Source organism: Venturia canescens, chromosome 3, assembly GCF_019457755.1.
Source record: "Venturia canescens isolate UGA chromosome 3, ASM1945775v1, whole genome shotgun sequence".
Lineage (NCBI taxonomy): Eukaryota > Metazoa > Arthropoda > Insecta > Hymenoptera > Ichneumonidae > Venturia > Venturia canescens.
This window is the reverse complement of record NC_057423.1, coordinates 12,484,596-12,499,964: the sequence shown is the minus strand read 5'-3', so window position 1 is coordinate 12,499,964 and position 15,369 is coordinate 12,484,596. Positions and strand designations below refer to the sequence as shown.

At 44.8% G+C, this 15,369-nt stretch overlaps 1 protein-coding gene and 1 long non-coding RNA gene across 6 annotated transcripts in view; one reads left to right on the top strand and one right to left on the bottom strand.

Annotated features, from left to right (window-relative positions):
- LOC122408014 (uncharacterized) overlaps nt 1-15,369 on the bottom strand; it is a 99,956-nt gene that overhangs the window by 68,089 nt on the left and 16,498 nt on the right. The window lies entirely within an intron of this gene.
- Nucleotides 1-15,369, top strand: part of sv (shaven) — a 147,889-nt gene that overhangs the window by 124,912 nt on the left and 7,608 nt on the right. For all 5 annotated transcript variants that reach the window (XM_043414531.1, XM_043414527.1, XM_043414528.1 and 2 more), the window contains 2 exons: nt 8,488-8,747; nt 15,063-15,148. In XM_043414531.1, the coding sequence (XP_043270466.1) occupies nt 8,488-8,747; nt 15,063-15,148 (346 nt within the window). The remainder of the gene's footprint in view (nt 1-8,487; nt 8,748-15,062; nt 15,149-15,369) is intronic.

Below are 15,369 nucleotides of genomic sequence, written 5' to 3'. Positions count from 1 at the left end.
TCTGCGAACGAACCGACCCCGGTAAAGCTAGGGCCGAGAGATTTTCAGTGATGTTGCTCCGTCCCTTTGTCCCTGGGTTCTTCCGGAAACGTCCGGTCCTACAGGAAAGATCCGAAGCTGGAGACTTTTTGAAAGAAGGCGTCCAATTCCTTTATTTTCCAGATATATCGTTATAGTTTACTTTTTGTTCATGTCGAGTGTACGAAACGAAAGCAATTCGGTTTGGAGTTTTCGCAGGAACCAAGTTCCCCAAATGCGTTACTGCGGACGTTGGTAATTAGTTGCTGGTTCAACAAAACAAAAAGAGGCTTGAATTAGTTCGGGTCCTTTGATTCCTAAAATTAGGAGAGTCTATTTTTGAGATTGCAATGTGCGTGTGATGCATGACCGATGACGAATGTTATTTAACGTTGCGAATAAATGACGAGGTCAGCCCTTCCAATTAATCTGCGAATGACACACGTGCAACAACACAGTACACCGCACGAGCAGCACACGATTCTCTCTGTTTTCGACGAGGCTGAGCAGGGAATAGATTGCATTAAATAGTTTCACAGGCTCATCGCAGCGTTAGCTGGACGGTATCCAAAATCTGTAACGCCCGAATCCCCCTTCCCTCTCTTCACCTCCTCCCTGGCATTAGTCCGGTCTCAATTTCAAATTGACTTCAAACATAGACCAACACAAACGAAACGCGACTGCAATGTCGAGTGGATCAGAAGAGCATTAACGGGTCGGAGGGGAATCCGGCGGGGGGCATCCACGAGGGATGATAATTCGATGGTACTTTGAGCCAATCGACACAATGCTGCTGGTATACGACACGAGGATTCGCTCGTATAATGCCCGGAAGATGAACTCTCCGTCACTCGCTCACGGACTCACACATCTTCGTGAACCCGAGCTTCATCTTTATTTCCCATGCTTCATCGAACAGCAAAACGAAACATTATACACTCTGGGATCGTCCTCGCTGCCGAAAGCGGAAGGGGACTTTGAAGTTGTCGCTCGAGGCAGAAGCAACTATATTCATTTTTCATCTGCGTATACGGACATCAGCTACGCGTATGAAATTCGTGGATGTACGGGATGAGTGTATAATATACTATAAATCGTGCGTTACATTGTGCTTCAGAAGTGGAATAGTCGGTGACTGTTGACTCCCGAGTCGACGGTGAGCATTGTTGGTCGAGAGCACACCTTTTGTCCTCCGGATGCGCGCAGTCTCGTCACAAACAAACATACACGAGAAAAGGGCGAGGGTGCCAAAAGCGTATGTGTGCTTCGCTCGTACGTAGGAAAATTTAGTCAACGCAAGAAACTCTGCGGTATGTGCTGTGCAGATCCATCGCTGAAGGTCAGAAGGGCCTAGCGCCACGCGTTTCACCGTTTCAAACGATGGAGCCTGAAACTTTACGAGTTTTTGGCCTACGATTTAGCTGCTGCGCGAAAAGACGTAACGCTGGCGAACCTTGCCTCGCGTGGCCAACGACTCGGGCCCTTTTGCTCCCCAGCAGAGGGTACGGAAGCGAGAAATAATACGAATATAATATACACGCTCGTCCATATGTGTACGAATATATGTTTCGCACTTCCAGTGGGTTCAGTATTGTTATGTGTGTACGTTTAAATGGAACATGGGAACGAAGAGAGACGGAAAATATGTCCGGAGCATCCCCAAGCGGTGAGCGTTGAAAAGCAGCTGCCTTTTTGTACAATACCGGGCTATGAACTATCCACAGACGTAATATAATGTACTCCGGGGCCGGGCTTTCGGGATACACTCGTCGCACCTTCATATAGGTGTGCCAAAGTGCTGGAAGACACTTCATCAAACCGAAAGAGAGACCCCGTGGCCATATTCGACGTCCTCCGAACGGGGTTGACCTTTGTTTGAATGGAGACGAAATTGATCTATCCGAAGGCAAAGGAATCCGTATGAATGTCGCTTGAATAATCTAAGCTTATTGCGCGATCGATGCGGTTCCAAATTCGAGAGGCGCTGAAAACGGAGTCGTATCCGGGTCGTCGGCAAAGAAAAAACCTTCTGACAGATTCAAATTCCTCAAGATTTTCATTGAATTTCAAATTAATCCCCATGAAACTGCTCGATCAGTAAGGTCGGAGTTCTAACTGCCTACTTCGATCAAGCAAGGTTATATTGCATCATATAGATACTCCTAAACCAAGAGATAAACTGCACGGAGAAAACGAGGCCAAAAATTCTAGAGGAAAGTACTAGGAATATAATATCTCGGGGACTGTATATACGAACTTGATTGCAGCATTAATTCGAAGAGCAGTAAAACAATTGTTCTATCCGCCATAGTAAAAAGACTAATACCCAAGCCTTTTATTCAAAAGACTCACGAGTCTTTTTCTCTTAGACATGGTAAAAAATGTTTTCAGTCACTTCAAATATTTATATTGTTAAGTATGCTCGGGTAACCCTGAAAAAAGTATATGGTAAAATGTCGAACGTATTCGGTGTATATTCGTGTATTTGTCATAAAATTTACTATGCTGACATGCAGTCAAAATTTGTGATAACAATACATTTCCTCTTATTTTATGAATAACACTCGAAAATAAAACGAAATATGGTTCTCAGGTGCATCGCTTTTTGCTATCGACATAAAGCTGTTTAGAATTCAAGGGACGAAAAATAACAAAATTCAAAAAATACTATGCTGTTTGTATCGGTGCCTAAATACTTTGAAAATTCTTGAAAAATAGTATATTTCTCAAAACTAATCGTTCTTTACGTGTACTTTAACTCGTCGAAATATTAATACGAAACCGGCGTTTCGTGTTGAATTATGTGAAAACGTGCCGCTTCAGTTATCGCAATATAAAAGCGAGTACACTTTTATTTTTCATACTCCAAACGTCATATCCTTTCAAAGGAAAGCTAATACGATGTATTTAAGGTGTTAGGTGCCAGATTCGTTCGTAAATTTTCCTGATTTTACCTCCCAAGCACCTGCATGGTGCTGCGCGCACCCAACATTCAAAAATTCGTATTTTCCAAAAAAAAAATGAATTCTCACAACGGATTCCTAAACTATAGAAAGTATCTTGAGATTAAATATGAAGGGAGTAATTTTTCTTCAACGTGAAACAGGCCTCGGTCTGAGCGGGTTAATTGAGACATTCGAGCAGGTTTTACCAGAATATCCGCGAATGAACGATCCGGAATTGCGGACGAAGCTCTGTAAAACTGGATGATCTTCAAGGTTGGCTTTGACGAGCAAACACGAGCGTTTTTAGAGTCGAAATAGTGAAAGAGCTCACATTTATATACGAATGCGAGGATATATTTGGTGTATATTTCTTGGTTTCGAGTGGCGGCTTTGTCCTCTCGGCTTGTATAGAGTTGCTGCCACCTCCGGTGTGGTAGAACGCAATGAAGGCAACAGAGATAAAGAGAAAAGGTATGAGCGAGATGGTCGCGGTGTTGGAGGGCACATTACCGGGTCGCTTCTTTCTCTTATTCTTGGAGATTCGTGTCTCACTTCCTTCTCTTTTCTTAGGTGGTGGAATATCAGAGTACATACACCTTTTGAAGCTATTGTACGACAACCTTTGCGCGGAGAGACTGTTTCTCAGTGCTTTACCGGCGGAGGGTGAAGGGAGGCGGGACAATGGAGGAGAAGAGCGAGTCCCGTATTGTGTGTCTCTTCGCAGGGGTTGTAGCAAGCTCGGGTGTTACACGCTTTGCGGAGAGTTCGGAGAGATCGTCGTCGCCGGAAGGCGAGAGCAAAGGAGAGAGGAGAGACGGAAAGGGGAAATAGAGAGACGTGGAAATTCTCGAGGACTTGACTTGTTCGTCGTTCTCGCCCGAACAGACTCTCCGTCGCGTCGTGACCCTCCTCGCAGCAGCTCAGCTTCTCGCACAAACCCCCAGGCTTTCCAACTTGTACACCGAGACACACGGAAAAGCATCTGTCCTTGCGGGATCCGCTAAATCCTCCGAATCCACCCTTAAATCCCCCACGATCCTCTCGCCTTTCCTCCCTTCGGCTCTCGCTTCCACTCGCTCTCTTGCCTGCGTGGCTCTCAGATTTTCTATCTTTTTTCTTTCTCTCTCGGCCCTCTACCGCCCTGTAACGCTCACTTGCTACCACAAGCAGCAGCATCCAATGCCATCGCAAAACCAACTCGTAAGCTCGTGAGCGCATATAACGGCTGGTAATAACTTTAACTGAAGGTATTAACACCGCAAAAAGCGTCGTGTACACGCCCAAACGTTTAACCCTCGATGATCCTAGGCTGGATCACCGTACCTGCGGGCCCTTAACGCTCCAGGATTTTCACCGATCTGCTGCACAATGGAAATCCTTTTGTTTTCCCGTTTCGTAACGTACTGAAGTAACTTTTTATTTTGTCATCGGGAACACACAAGCAACGCGATGTCGATTGAGGAACGCCGGGCTCGGAAGAATCGAGTTTGCATTTTGCTACAGATAAAAAGCATTTGTACACAATGAACGATCCTCAAAATCTTGTGTGCTTTTATTGGCAATTTTTATTATCGAGAAACGACGTCGTGTATCAGAACACGATTTACGTACGTAGACAATGCGATGTCATATCATTTGGATTGATACTTCGAGAAAAATTGATGGCTCGTTTCAACCTTCCTGGAGAATGCAACTCTATCGTAAGAGATCGAATGACATTTGTTCGCGGATGTACCTAGAAACAGTTAAGATGGATCTCCACATAACTCTCTCTCTCTCTCTGCATCACGATTCTTGTTCCGTTTCACTCCCCTTAACCGTCATTCTCGTCTTTAAACCGGCGCGGAGATGCGGCAACACCAGAACGTCGTCGTACGATTCCGATAAAGTTTGCGTCGAGGTAATTTGGGTATAAAGTTTTATTCGCAATAATTTAGCCTCGGATAGAACTCTCTCTCGCTCTCTCGCTCTCTCGCTCTTCTTCCCTTTCAGAAAGGGAGTCGGGGCGAGGAATATATACGTTTATATATGAACCCAAGTCATATATTTGATGGGTATACTTGGCATAAAGTCGAGCATAAAAGTAATGCTAACATTAAAGTTTGTGGTTCCAGACCAGAGCCTCGAGAATAGAGAAGGAGCATCTCTCCCTCTCTTTCCTTCTTGTTCTTCTTTTTGATATTCACTCTTTCTTTCTGTCTCGCTCTCCCGCGAAAGAGCCTTTCGTACGCAAAGCTCGCATCTTTTCTCTTCTTCGCCTTCGCTTCTCGACGTTTTACCAGTATTAACCTTTCACGGATGCTGCGCTAACTCCGTCATACACTCTCTCCGAATTCTACCTACATTTTATCTAACGATTTCGTACACTCGGTGTGTATTAAATTTGAGACTACCTCGCGCGTCTGTTTTTTACCGGAAAAAACGTGCAAAGCTATCGCAGATCCATCGATTCGTGCACTCGTATTTCCACCACTCGCTTCTCGATTTTGCCCTCTCTCCATTTGTTTGTACACGTGCATGACACTCTCGCTTGCATCGTTTTGTCGCGTTCTCTCCAATACGAATTCCCGTGGTCGCTGCCACGCGCTTTTGCAGCGATTAAACTCTCCAGGGAAATTATAATCGGCGACTCGCCTGCAACCAGGGAGAAGGGACGAGCGTTTGAAAAAGTCGATTTTAATGGCTCCGGAAAAAAGCGGGGGCATGAAAACGAGGCTCATCGTGTCCACGTACATTCGAATCTTTGGATCTTTTCTCATCGTTTCACCCTTCCCAACGGTATTTAGTTGTCAAATGTTCGTTAAACTCCAACTTTCTTTGCACTTGTCACGAAATGATGATTGGCAAGATTTTTTCAAACGCGAAATGCACTTTACGTTCGTCTCTACGAAACTGCTGCGATTTTCTGTCTGAGGGTGTTCACTTTAATGGGGTTCCCCAAGAACAAAATAATCGAGCTTAAGAAAATCTCCACCGGCTTGGAGCAGTCCAATTCGTGCAAGTGGCATCGCAAGTTTTTGTCAAAGAGAGCGGGAGCAAGAGCAGCGTGATCACAAGAGTTTGGGGATCGTGGATATAGTCGAGTGGTAGTTTAGTTCTGGAGTGCTCGTTGGGGAACGATATTGGTGTGCCAAGGGAGGCATAGCTTTCTTGCCACGTGGTGCCTCGCCTCGCTTCGCTGCCCCCATAATTTTGGTCTTGACTTTACCAACCCCCGTCGCTTGATGCCAAGACTCTCAACTGCGCCGTCACACCTTCCCTCTGCTCTTGCAATTTCTGCTGGTTCCCGGCTTCGAAAAACACGGATGGAAAGACAGAAGAGAACCTGCGAAAAATCTCGCGAAATTTCTCAATTTCGGTGCTTCCATTGGATACAGCAACTGCTTCGAGATTCGCTCAAATTATTGCCGCATTATGAAACCATAGAAATTCATCAAATTTTTCGGATGCTTTCGAAATTGGATCCACAAGAAGCCGCGATCAATCGCACGAAGACAACGATCGGTCTCGTTAATTCTTCGCTAAGTGCCGAATCATCGTTGCCTCGGAATGTCGAAAAAGAAAAGTTGAAGGGTCGTTGTTCGATCCTCTCACACGATAACGTTCCCTCCCCTCGAGTTCGTTCGTGCCGTATCAGGGGTGAATTCTCCTGGTGCTTCTCGTACGAGACTATCCTCGATTCTCGAGAGCCTCTCTCACGAGGCCTGATAAGGATCGCTGCTAATTGTTGGGAATTGGGGAAGGTGCCGAGCGAAGGGAAAACACGCGAGTAATGAAGGAGAGCGGAGGTTCGAGAGAAAGAGAAATAGAGGGAGAAGGAGGAAGAGAGAAACGAGAGATTTCAGGGCAACAGGTGTCATCTGATTGATCGCCGTGTCGCTCACGAAAACACACGAAACTGCAGCCGATATAACTATAGACCGAATGAGAGGGAGGGAGAGAGAGAAAACCTCGGAGCCCCGATTACCTTGGCCGCAAACACATCCGCGCGAACCCGCGGAACGAACGGCCTTAATGTTGGGACATTACAAACTCTCCCGAAAGCCGTTTGTATTACAATCCCAGATCCCAGCACGCACAAAATACTCTGAACGCACCCAAAATTCAATTCGTTCTCAGACACATATTCAAATATTTCATCTCACCACTTCCAGGGACTTTTTCATCGCGAAAGCAAATTAACGGGAGCCATCCAAAAACTGGATTCTCGTCAAAAGTTCAGACAGCATTTCATTTTCAAATGATCGATGCCTAAAATGCCACGAACCCTCCACTTTCTATTTATCCTCGCGAACGTTTCGAGCCCTCTTCTCAGTGCCAAAACATCGTTGGTCACGAATCGATTGAGAAAAGTCCGAACATATTTTTCCTCCAAAGTTACGAGTTCAGGGGCTTTTTTTGCCTAAATGTTAGAGACACGAAAAGGTTGCGCAACGTTGCGAGGTCTCGATGAGTACTCGAACGCGGTTGATGGCTCAATGAGCTCGTGATATAATCGCTCTACAGCGTTAAAGACAGCGTGGAATTATAATAACGTGTATTATAGTGTGTTGGCTAGGACACGGAAGATTTATAACGTGGCTGGGGAACGACACGTGTGATTATTCGTCAGAATGATCGATACGTACGTCGAGACGCGTCTGACCACTGAGCGTCGAGAAAATACCGCTAAGATTGCTCCACCTATGAATATATGAAAACACGAGGTTTATAATAAGCACGCGGTTGTACACGCCCGCGTATTATCGCTTACTGAACAGCCACGAGACCAGGGCGATATGTTTCCTCCGAACAGACGTCAGGGATCTAAGCTTCGTTAGTCGGCGCTCAACCTCTCGATCCATAAACATTCTTTACACGCGCTTTTTTTCTCGCTCTCACTCCCTCGACATTATCCTCACTTTTGCCTCGTCACGGATCACAGTCATCCTCTCACTGTTTATTCGCACATTTCGCCGATGGTGCACGAGACTTTCTGTTCAAAGTCGAACACTTTTTTAGTCTGAAAACTTTCACATTTTTTCGTGCTTGTCATTTTGGTTTTGCGGTTGAAAAATCGTTCGCGAACAATTGAAATTCGACGCTTCGAGCCTCCGAAAATAAGAGCAAGGTGACGAAAACGAATATTTGAACCAGTCTTGTCAATATTTTGGCAAAAACGGTTTGTAATTGTTACACGTTCGAAGATATCAGCTCCGCTCACCAACCCTCGAGCGATTCGCTGAATCAGTGACCACGAAAAGTCTCTTTTTCGAACAACTGTGAGGGCGGACAGGCCAACTGACCCGTGTAATCCTAATTAATGATCTCCGTTGTTCCAGCCCTTTTGATGTCGTTCTGTGCATTTTCATAGCGAATGGCCATTGAAACGAGACAGTTTTTTTCGTAAAAATCACATTCTCGAATGTTGAGACACGATAAAAAACGAGAGAATTGATAAAATCGCAGATTTTTTAATAAAATTCCATGCGGCTTTGAATTTAATGAGCGTCTTACATGTTGCGGAATTTCTGTTTGTTCACAGAATCGTGAGAAACAAGGCTGCGGAAAAAGCGAAACACGCGCATCAACAACAACAGGCTCAACAACAGGGCCAGCAACAGGGTCAACCAGGCTCTGGTGGATCGGTATCTGTGATAGCTCATGCACCTGCAACCGCTGGTGGTCATCCTGCTGCAGCGTCCGCTGCACCAAACGCATACAGCATCAGCGGGATCCTCGGTATACCGGCTCATCATCAAGATCCTAATGGAAATAGCATCAAGAGGAAACGTACCGACGATGGTGAGATGAACAAATTTCAGCCTCTCGTACGACTCGGAATTTCGATGGCGCGAATCGCGTTTTCGTTGGAGAAAGATCCGCACTGGAAACGGTTTTTTTTTAAGGCAACAAAATTTCGAATATCACGATCAATCCTTTTTTATACTGAAACGAAACTTTGGTGAGACTGTGTAGATTTTGTTGGGGGGATGAAGTAATTTTGCTGAATACTTTTGCAACGAAATATTTTAATATTTCAACGGTATTTCGTCAGTGTCGTAGAGAATTTCGATGAAAGACACACCGCAAATTTTCTCAGATCGCGATTCGAATTAAGGATTTTAAACACAATTCCCATCCCTTTTTGGAAGCATTTTGCTTATGCTTTTTCTAGAAAATTGCTCCTGAACGAGATTCTACGCGTTTTTAATGTTTCAATCAAAAGGCAAAGTTCGAGCTTCGCGCTGCGCGAAGTAACAACAAAAACAGTAATCAGTGTACGTTTTCACCTCAATCTTATTTCTCTCTTTCTCGCATTTGTCACGGAATTTAATAACTCCGGATGTGAGAAATCTTGTTTGAAGAGGAAAAAAAAGCATCGAGTCCCGAGTTTATTTTCTTCGTAATTTCTCTGTCTGGTCTTTGTCCTCGGATGATACGAGTCGTGAGAATTGTGTGGGAACCTTTGACCCGGTTCAACAACCGGAGTTGGCGTTTCGAGGCAAAAATCGTTCACGAATCGCTGTCCCAAGGTGTCTCGCCAAGTTTATGCTAAGTTGAAAAAATTCGAAATAATGAGACATCCGAGAAGAGTCCAAATCCAGAAACACAAACGACCCTCGAGTGCGCCGGCAACACCAACAACGCAAGTTCCTTCGCCGCTCGTGTATGAAAGTATCAGTCAAACGTCGTCGAACACGTGGCACACGCGATTCTAACGCGAGAAAGAGGGTGGGAAGAGGCAAAAATGAGAGGAGAAACCATTCATTCTCCTCTGTCGTTGCGTGAATAAAGCTCAGAGTCCAGAAATATTCCCGACACGTGACTGCTCACGCGACCGAGCAAGTAAAACTCATCAATACACGGATCCGTATATTTATATATACACTAGAAAATCGCACAGTGGCGTTGCACTTTGTGCGTTCGAACCCTCGCAGCCTCGACACGCTCCTGTTGAAACTTTTCCTCTCGAGTCCGCATCGAATTGCGGCTCTCCCGAGTAAAAAACCACGAGAAAATTCGTCTCCAACCCTTCGCAGAATTTCTTTTTCTCCCTCAACATTAGCCTGAGAGTTCAAATTGTCATTCTGCGTCAAAGTTCACCCAGAGATGCAGGTCAGAAAAAAGTATCGAGATCGCATCGTCCGTAAGCCACTTTTTCACACCGGTAATTCAACTTCAACCAAATACAATGAACTCGTCATTATCGTACGTTCCAAAATTTCTTTCGGTTTCGTGACTCAACATTTATAAACTATAGAATAACCCACGAATCCATCGATTCAAACGACATTTAAGCTCTTCATTTTTTGCAACACCGTACCATAATTTCTCCCCCACAAAAGAGTGCGAAATTTTTTGAACACTGTAAAACAAAGTGGCTGATTCAACACAACGGTATTCTCGTTGCAGATGTGAGTTTCATTGCTCAGTATAACTTGTACGTCTGGCTTTTTCTCCCACGTTGGCTCTTGCCCGCAGGGACTATGGATGGAGTCGATCGATGATTATCACGAAATGGCAGGGTTACGTAAATTTTAACTGGCCAGTCGATTCGATAGTTTTTCCATAGATTCCCTTCCTCGATCGAGTTGGCGACCCATACTTCGACGACGGCGAGCTCGCATAGGGTCGAATCTTTATTTGAACCAGCAAAAGTTGAGGGAGTGAACCAACAATATTTTCTAGCCCAATTATTCACGTATGACGAGTTCATTTGGTTTATTTCCACGATTTTGTTGCCCCAACCAGCAGACTTCGATCAAAGTCCCAAGCTCCATTTTGACAGCCACGCGAGGTTGCTGGTGCAGCGAAAATTCTGTCGCATCACCGTCTTCCTTTCCTCCGTGTACAAATCGATCAACAAAATCAACAAAATCAAGAATAATGACATTGATACAGGTACGATGGTGCTCCCGTTTCAATTCCTCGACAACACGTGGCAGATGACGAGTCGGATACGATTCTCGACGAAGTACAGAGCTTTGACACTAGAGAGGGAGAGCGGGTTAGAGAAAGGGAGTAATTCGATATAATTCGATTATGAACGGTGTGTGATATGCGGTTGGGAAGTGGCTGGGATCGTGGTGAAAGCACTCAATGCTCTGTGGCCGCGATGCGGCGGTCGAGGGTGTAGGCATGCATTAGATTATAAACTTCACAGGCTACAGGCATGTGTGGCTATAATTATATATTTATTTATACGTGTGTGTGTGTGTGTCTGTGTGTGTGTGTATGATAAACACAGAGAGCTCTTCACCGCCGATCCCGCGCGTTTCCTGCCTCGCATATATATTCTTCTGCACATCGATCCGCGTGTATAACCGTTGTCGAGGAAGCAACGTGACACATTATAGTTGAGAGCGTGTGTTCCGCGTTAGGGAGATCGCAAATTCCCTTTTCACTTTGCCCACCTCTGATTCTCTTTCCTCCCCCTTCGCCTGTCGCCCTCCTCTCGGTTTTTCGACTTCTTTCTTGCGACCTTTGAATCAAACTTTTTGGTGTAATTATATTTACGAATACGAAAAACGGGAAAGCAAAAATATATTTTGACCGTTGAAATCCGCCTGACCGTTGAACTTTCATGTTTGCGGTTCTTAATTAAATTCGTCTTTTCTACTAATTTTCATGAATTCCGTCAATTTGCGGGGAGGAATTCTCGCCGAGAATTTTGAATTTCGGGGTCTCACGGGACGAAAACTTCTCGCGGTTTTCACTGATCCGGATTTCATGTCCGGGTAATCCGAAAATTTGGAGCGATTGATAGCTGTCTGGGAATTCGGGGGAGAAAAGCTTGTTTTCACGAATAATTCGACGCGGTTGTTTTATTGTCTCGGGAGAACGCTGCTGGTAGCGCGGGGAATCGTGAATAGTTCGGCGATGTTTGTTGTCGCGTTACATCTGCCCGGCACAGGGTTAGCGCGCACCCCGCGTCGATGCAGCGAGACACCAACGGAGTCTCGCCGTCCCGGACGAAACGATAGAGACGAAAAAATGACGCACCCCAGCTCGAAAGAGATGGAAAAAGAAAGGGAAATGGAAGAGCGAGGGGCCCAGATTCACCCCAAACTCCATTATTACCCGTGTATTGTATTGCTCAACATTGACTCAATTGCTTTCGAATAAGCCGTAGGAGACGAACGTGCAGTTGATCGAGTGAGAAAGAGCCTTTTTTCGGAGCCCCCGAGCTCCCGAATTATTCGTTGTGCTGCTCTTTTCGTTGACCTTCCACTCCCATCCGCGCACGGCAACTTCCATAACTCGAAAGCTGTCAAATCTGTCAAGCATCGGTGAACCTGAGACCGGTAGCCAGCGATTTTACACCGATGCTTTTTCCACGCGTCTGTCGAAAGGCACAATAAAACAACTCGAAATTCCTTCGCCCCGGGCCCTTACTCGTCGAACTTTTATATATTTTCTCATAAAACCCTTGTTTATGCTTCCGACGAAGAGTTCGTTGGCCGGACTGAGGAAAGGAACGTACTTTGGTGCTCGGATTCAAAGAAAACGGATCGTCCTCTCTCCGGGTATTGATCCAATGGGATTTCGACCCTCCAAATCGCATTTCTTGTTTTTATACATCGATGCAGACGTGAGGCATAGTTTTGGCAAACATTCAGAGGCAAATCGGGGAGGTGAAGGGATGGGGATGCTCGACGATTTTGCAAGCTCGTTTCGAGCCTGGCCTCGATTAATATGCCCGATTTAATCGTTAAATTCGAACGCTCGCCATAGGCAATTCCCTCTCTCTCTTTTGCTCTCCCGGTCTTTTCAGCCGATGTCACTGGCCGCGTAACGGTCCTCGCGTACATAGCGTCGGGGCATTCGGGTTTTATAGCTCGCGGCCTTCCCAAACAGCCTCGAAGCTCGAAGCATCAACAGCAGCGAGATTTGCGCGACTGTTTCCCCGAGCCTAGTTCTGGCAAACCCCTCGAATTTAACCCTCCCGCGCGTTCTCCACTCGGACACCGAATCGCGTTCTACCTCCCAAAATGTACGTGAACGTCAACAACTGCCGAGCAAAAAGTCGCAACTCGCCTATCGCCCCTTCGATCGATCGAGCCTCTTCCATTCTCAGCGTTCCTATAACACACACGTTTTTACGGACTCGTTACTGTGTGAAAGCCTCGGCCGACCGGCCGGACAATCACAACTTGACAGCGAGCTTTAACGAGCCCTATGCTCGCTGCACTCCACGACGAGAATACACCGATCCAGACACACACACACACACACTCGCACTACTTTCCCTTCCCTTTACACTCTTCATCTACCTTCTCTGATGGTCATTTAATTATTCGAGATACCTCCTGTGCGCTCCGACAATCCCCCACCAATACTCTTCCGATTGAACTCTCGAAGTACAGGTGAACATAAAAATCCATTCGTACAGGATCTTCAAAACCAAAACAGCGAATCTTTGGCTTGGTCGTTACGAAAATTCAACCTTCTTTGGAAGGGGGATCGAATCCGTTTCTTTGTTTCACTACACGGAGAGACTTTTATACGAATATTTCGGATGAATTTGCTAGAAAAATTTTCTATATTTTGTAGCATCGCCATTCTGTTACATTTCACCAAAGTGCATAGTAATTTTTATGCCGAAAGCAGTTCTCGCAAATTTTACTATGTACGACAGGCAAAATTTAGGTCTGCGACAATCTTACATCGTACTACGATGTATCGATATCCGAATGTCACTCGTGCCTTTGGCGAAATGTTAAAAATTGGTGAATTGGACTGGACAAATTATCTCCTAAATTTTCATCAAATCATTTCATTATTTACTATGTTTTTGATCAAAATTCGCTCGGTGTTCATTTTTGATATAGTACAGCGCGTTATTTACTACGAATTGTGGTAACGCTTCCCCAAACTTTAGCATTATTTTGCACACTCTGTAGCGATTATTATTATAATATCGATATGGTCCGACGTTAATATAAAAACATAGTAATTTTTGCTATGAAGTCTCTCCGTGTACTTTTTTTTTCGACAGCTGAAAACGTTTTCGAGGCTCCATTGATACTCCAATCTTCAAAATTTCCAACTATTTTTTTCTTTTTGTTATTCCGAAGAAAAAACACAATCCGCTTTTCATGGAGGACAGAATTTTGAATGATTTTTTTTTGTTTTTTACGCTCAGAGTCTCAGTCTTGATGCAATAATGAAATATCATAGCATAAGAAAATTTGAGGATTCAATCAGAAAAACAATCGAATGCCATCGAACGAAAGAATAGTTGAATTTGTCATAATTTCACCCAAAAAAATGGATTGGGATGAAAAAAACGACGTTTTTTCTCAGCGCATCGATATCGTGGAATGCCAAGAGCATTACAGATCGATTGAAACCCACAGTGATCGAGGAAAGAAAAAACCAGTCGAGCTTTTGAGAATGTTTGTTCCTGTGAAAGCGGGAGAATGTATAAATTTGATTGAAATGTCATGTGCAAGTATTCTCGATAGTCGTTTATAGCTTTTGTACAAAAGTATCTCTTTTTTGGTCGAAAGTGATGGAAAGCAAAGTCGAATGGGAACGACGAGGGACGGGAGCTGTGCGAGTTTGAGAGAACATGCATCTGTCTCTCCGTCTCTGTCTCTCTCCCTTCGGCTCTCTTCATCCCTTAATAAATATGGTATATTCTCTCCTTCTTCCCGCGTCCCACGTGTCGCTGGTGCGATGTGTTTCTATATTAAACTGTTGGGATGCCCGAGAGATAATAAAGACGTGTATAATGGAATCGAAATTGTTTCTCTATCTATCAATGGCCATGCATTGCCCGCACGTACACCCGGCCAAACACACACGCGTTTATAAATGGATAGATCGCGGACAAGCGGAGCTGCGAACCCCGCGGGGGTTCGTTCGAGAACTAGAAGTTAACGTGGCATTCATAGAGTCGAGTTTCAGTTGAGTGTGCCAATTCAATTTCAATTCGAGGCCGAAGGTTTAATTCGTCTTGATTCTCATCGCCCTAATAACGCGTCGAGCCCATGTTTTCATTATAGCTTCATTATTCAGCCAAGTATAAACAGTCCATCGGAATCTCCATACCCAAAACAGAAGAAACCAATTGTTAGTCTCATTCGCTTCCGTTTTTTTTTATTCTTACAGATGATAACCGTGATCTTAGTGACCATGCCGAAGACGACCTTAAGAGGCAAAGGAGTAGTTACAACGGCGATCAGTTGTACTCGAACGTAAGTCTCGAACGTAACTCGAACGAATTTGTTTATTGAAACTGCAAGTAAAGCGTTGGGCTGCGGAGAGCGATGCAGATTTGGAGCCATTTTAAAAAGATTGTGAAATTCCTGGTGTGAACAAAGTATTTAAAAATCGTGGAAAAGTCACGAGGAAGGTCCGATTTGGAAGATCCGAAACGGAAAAGAATCGGGGATGCTTGGGAATTTCACACATTCGT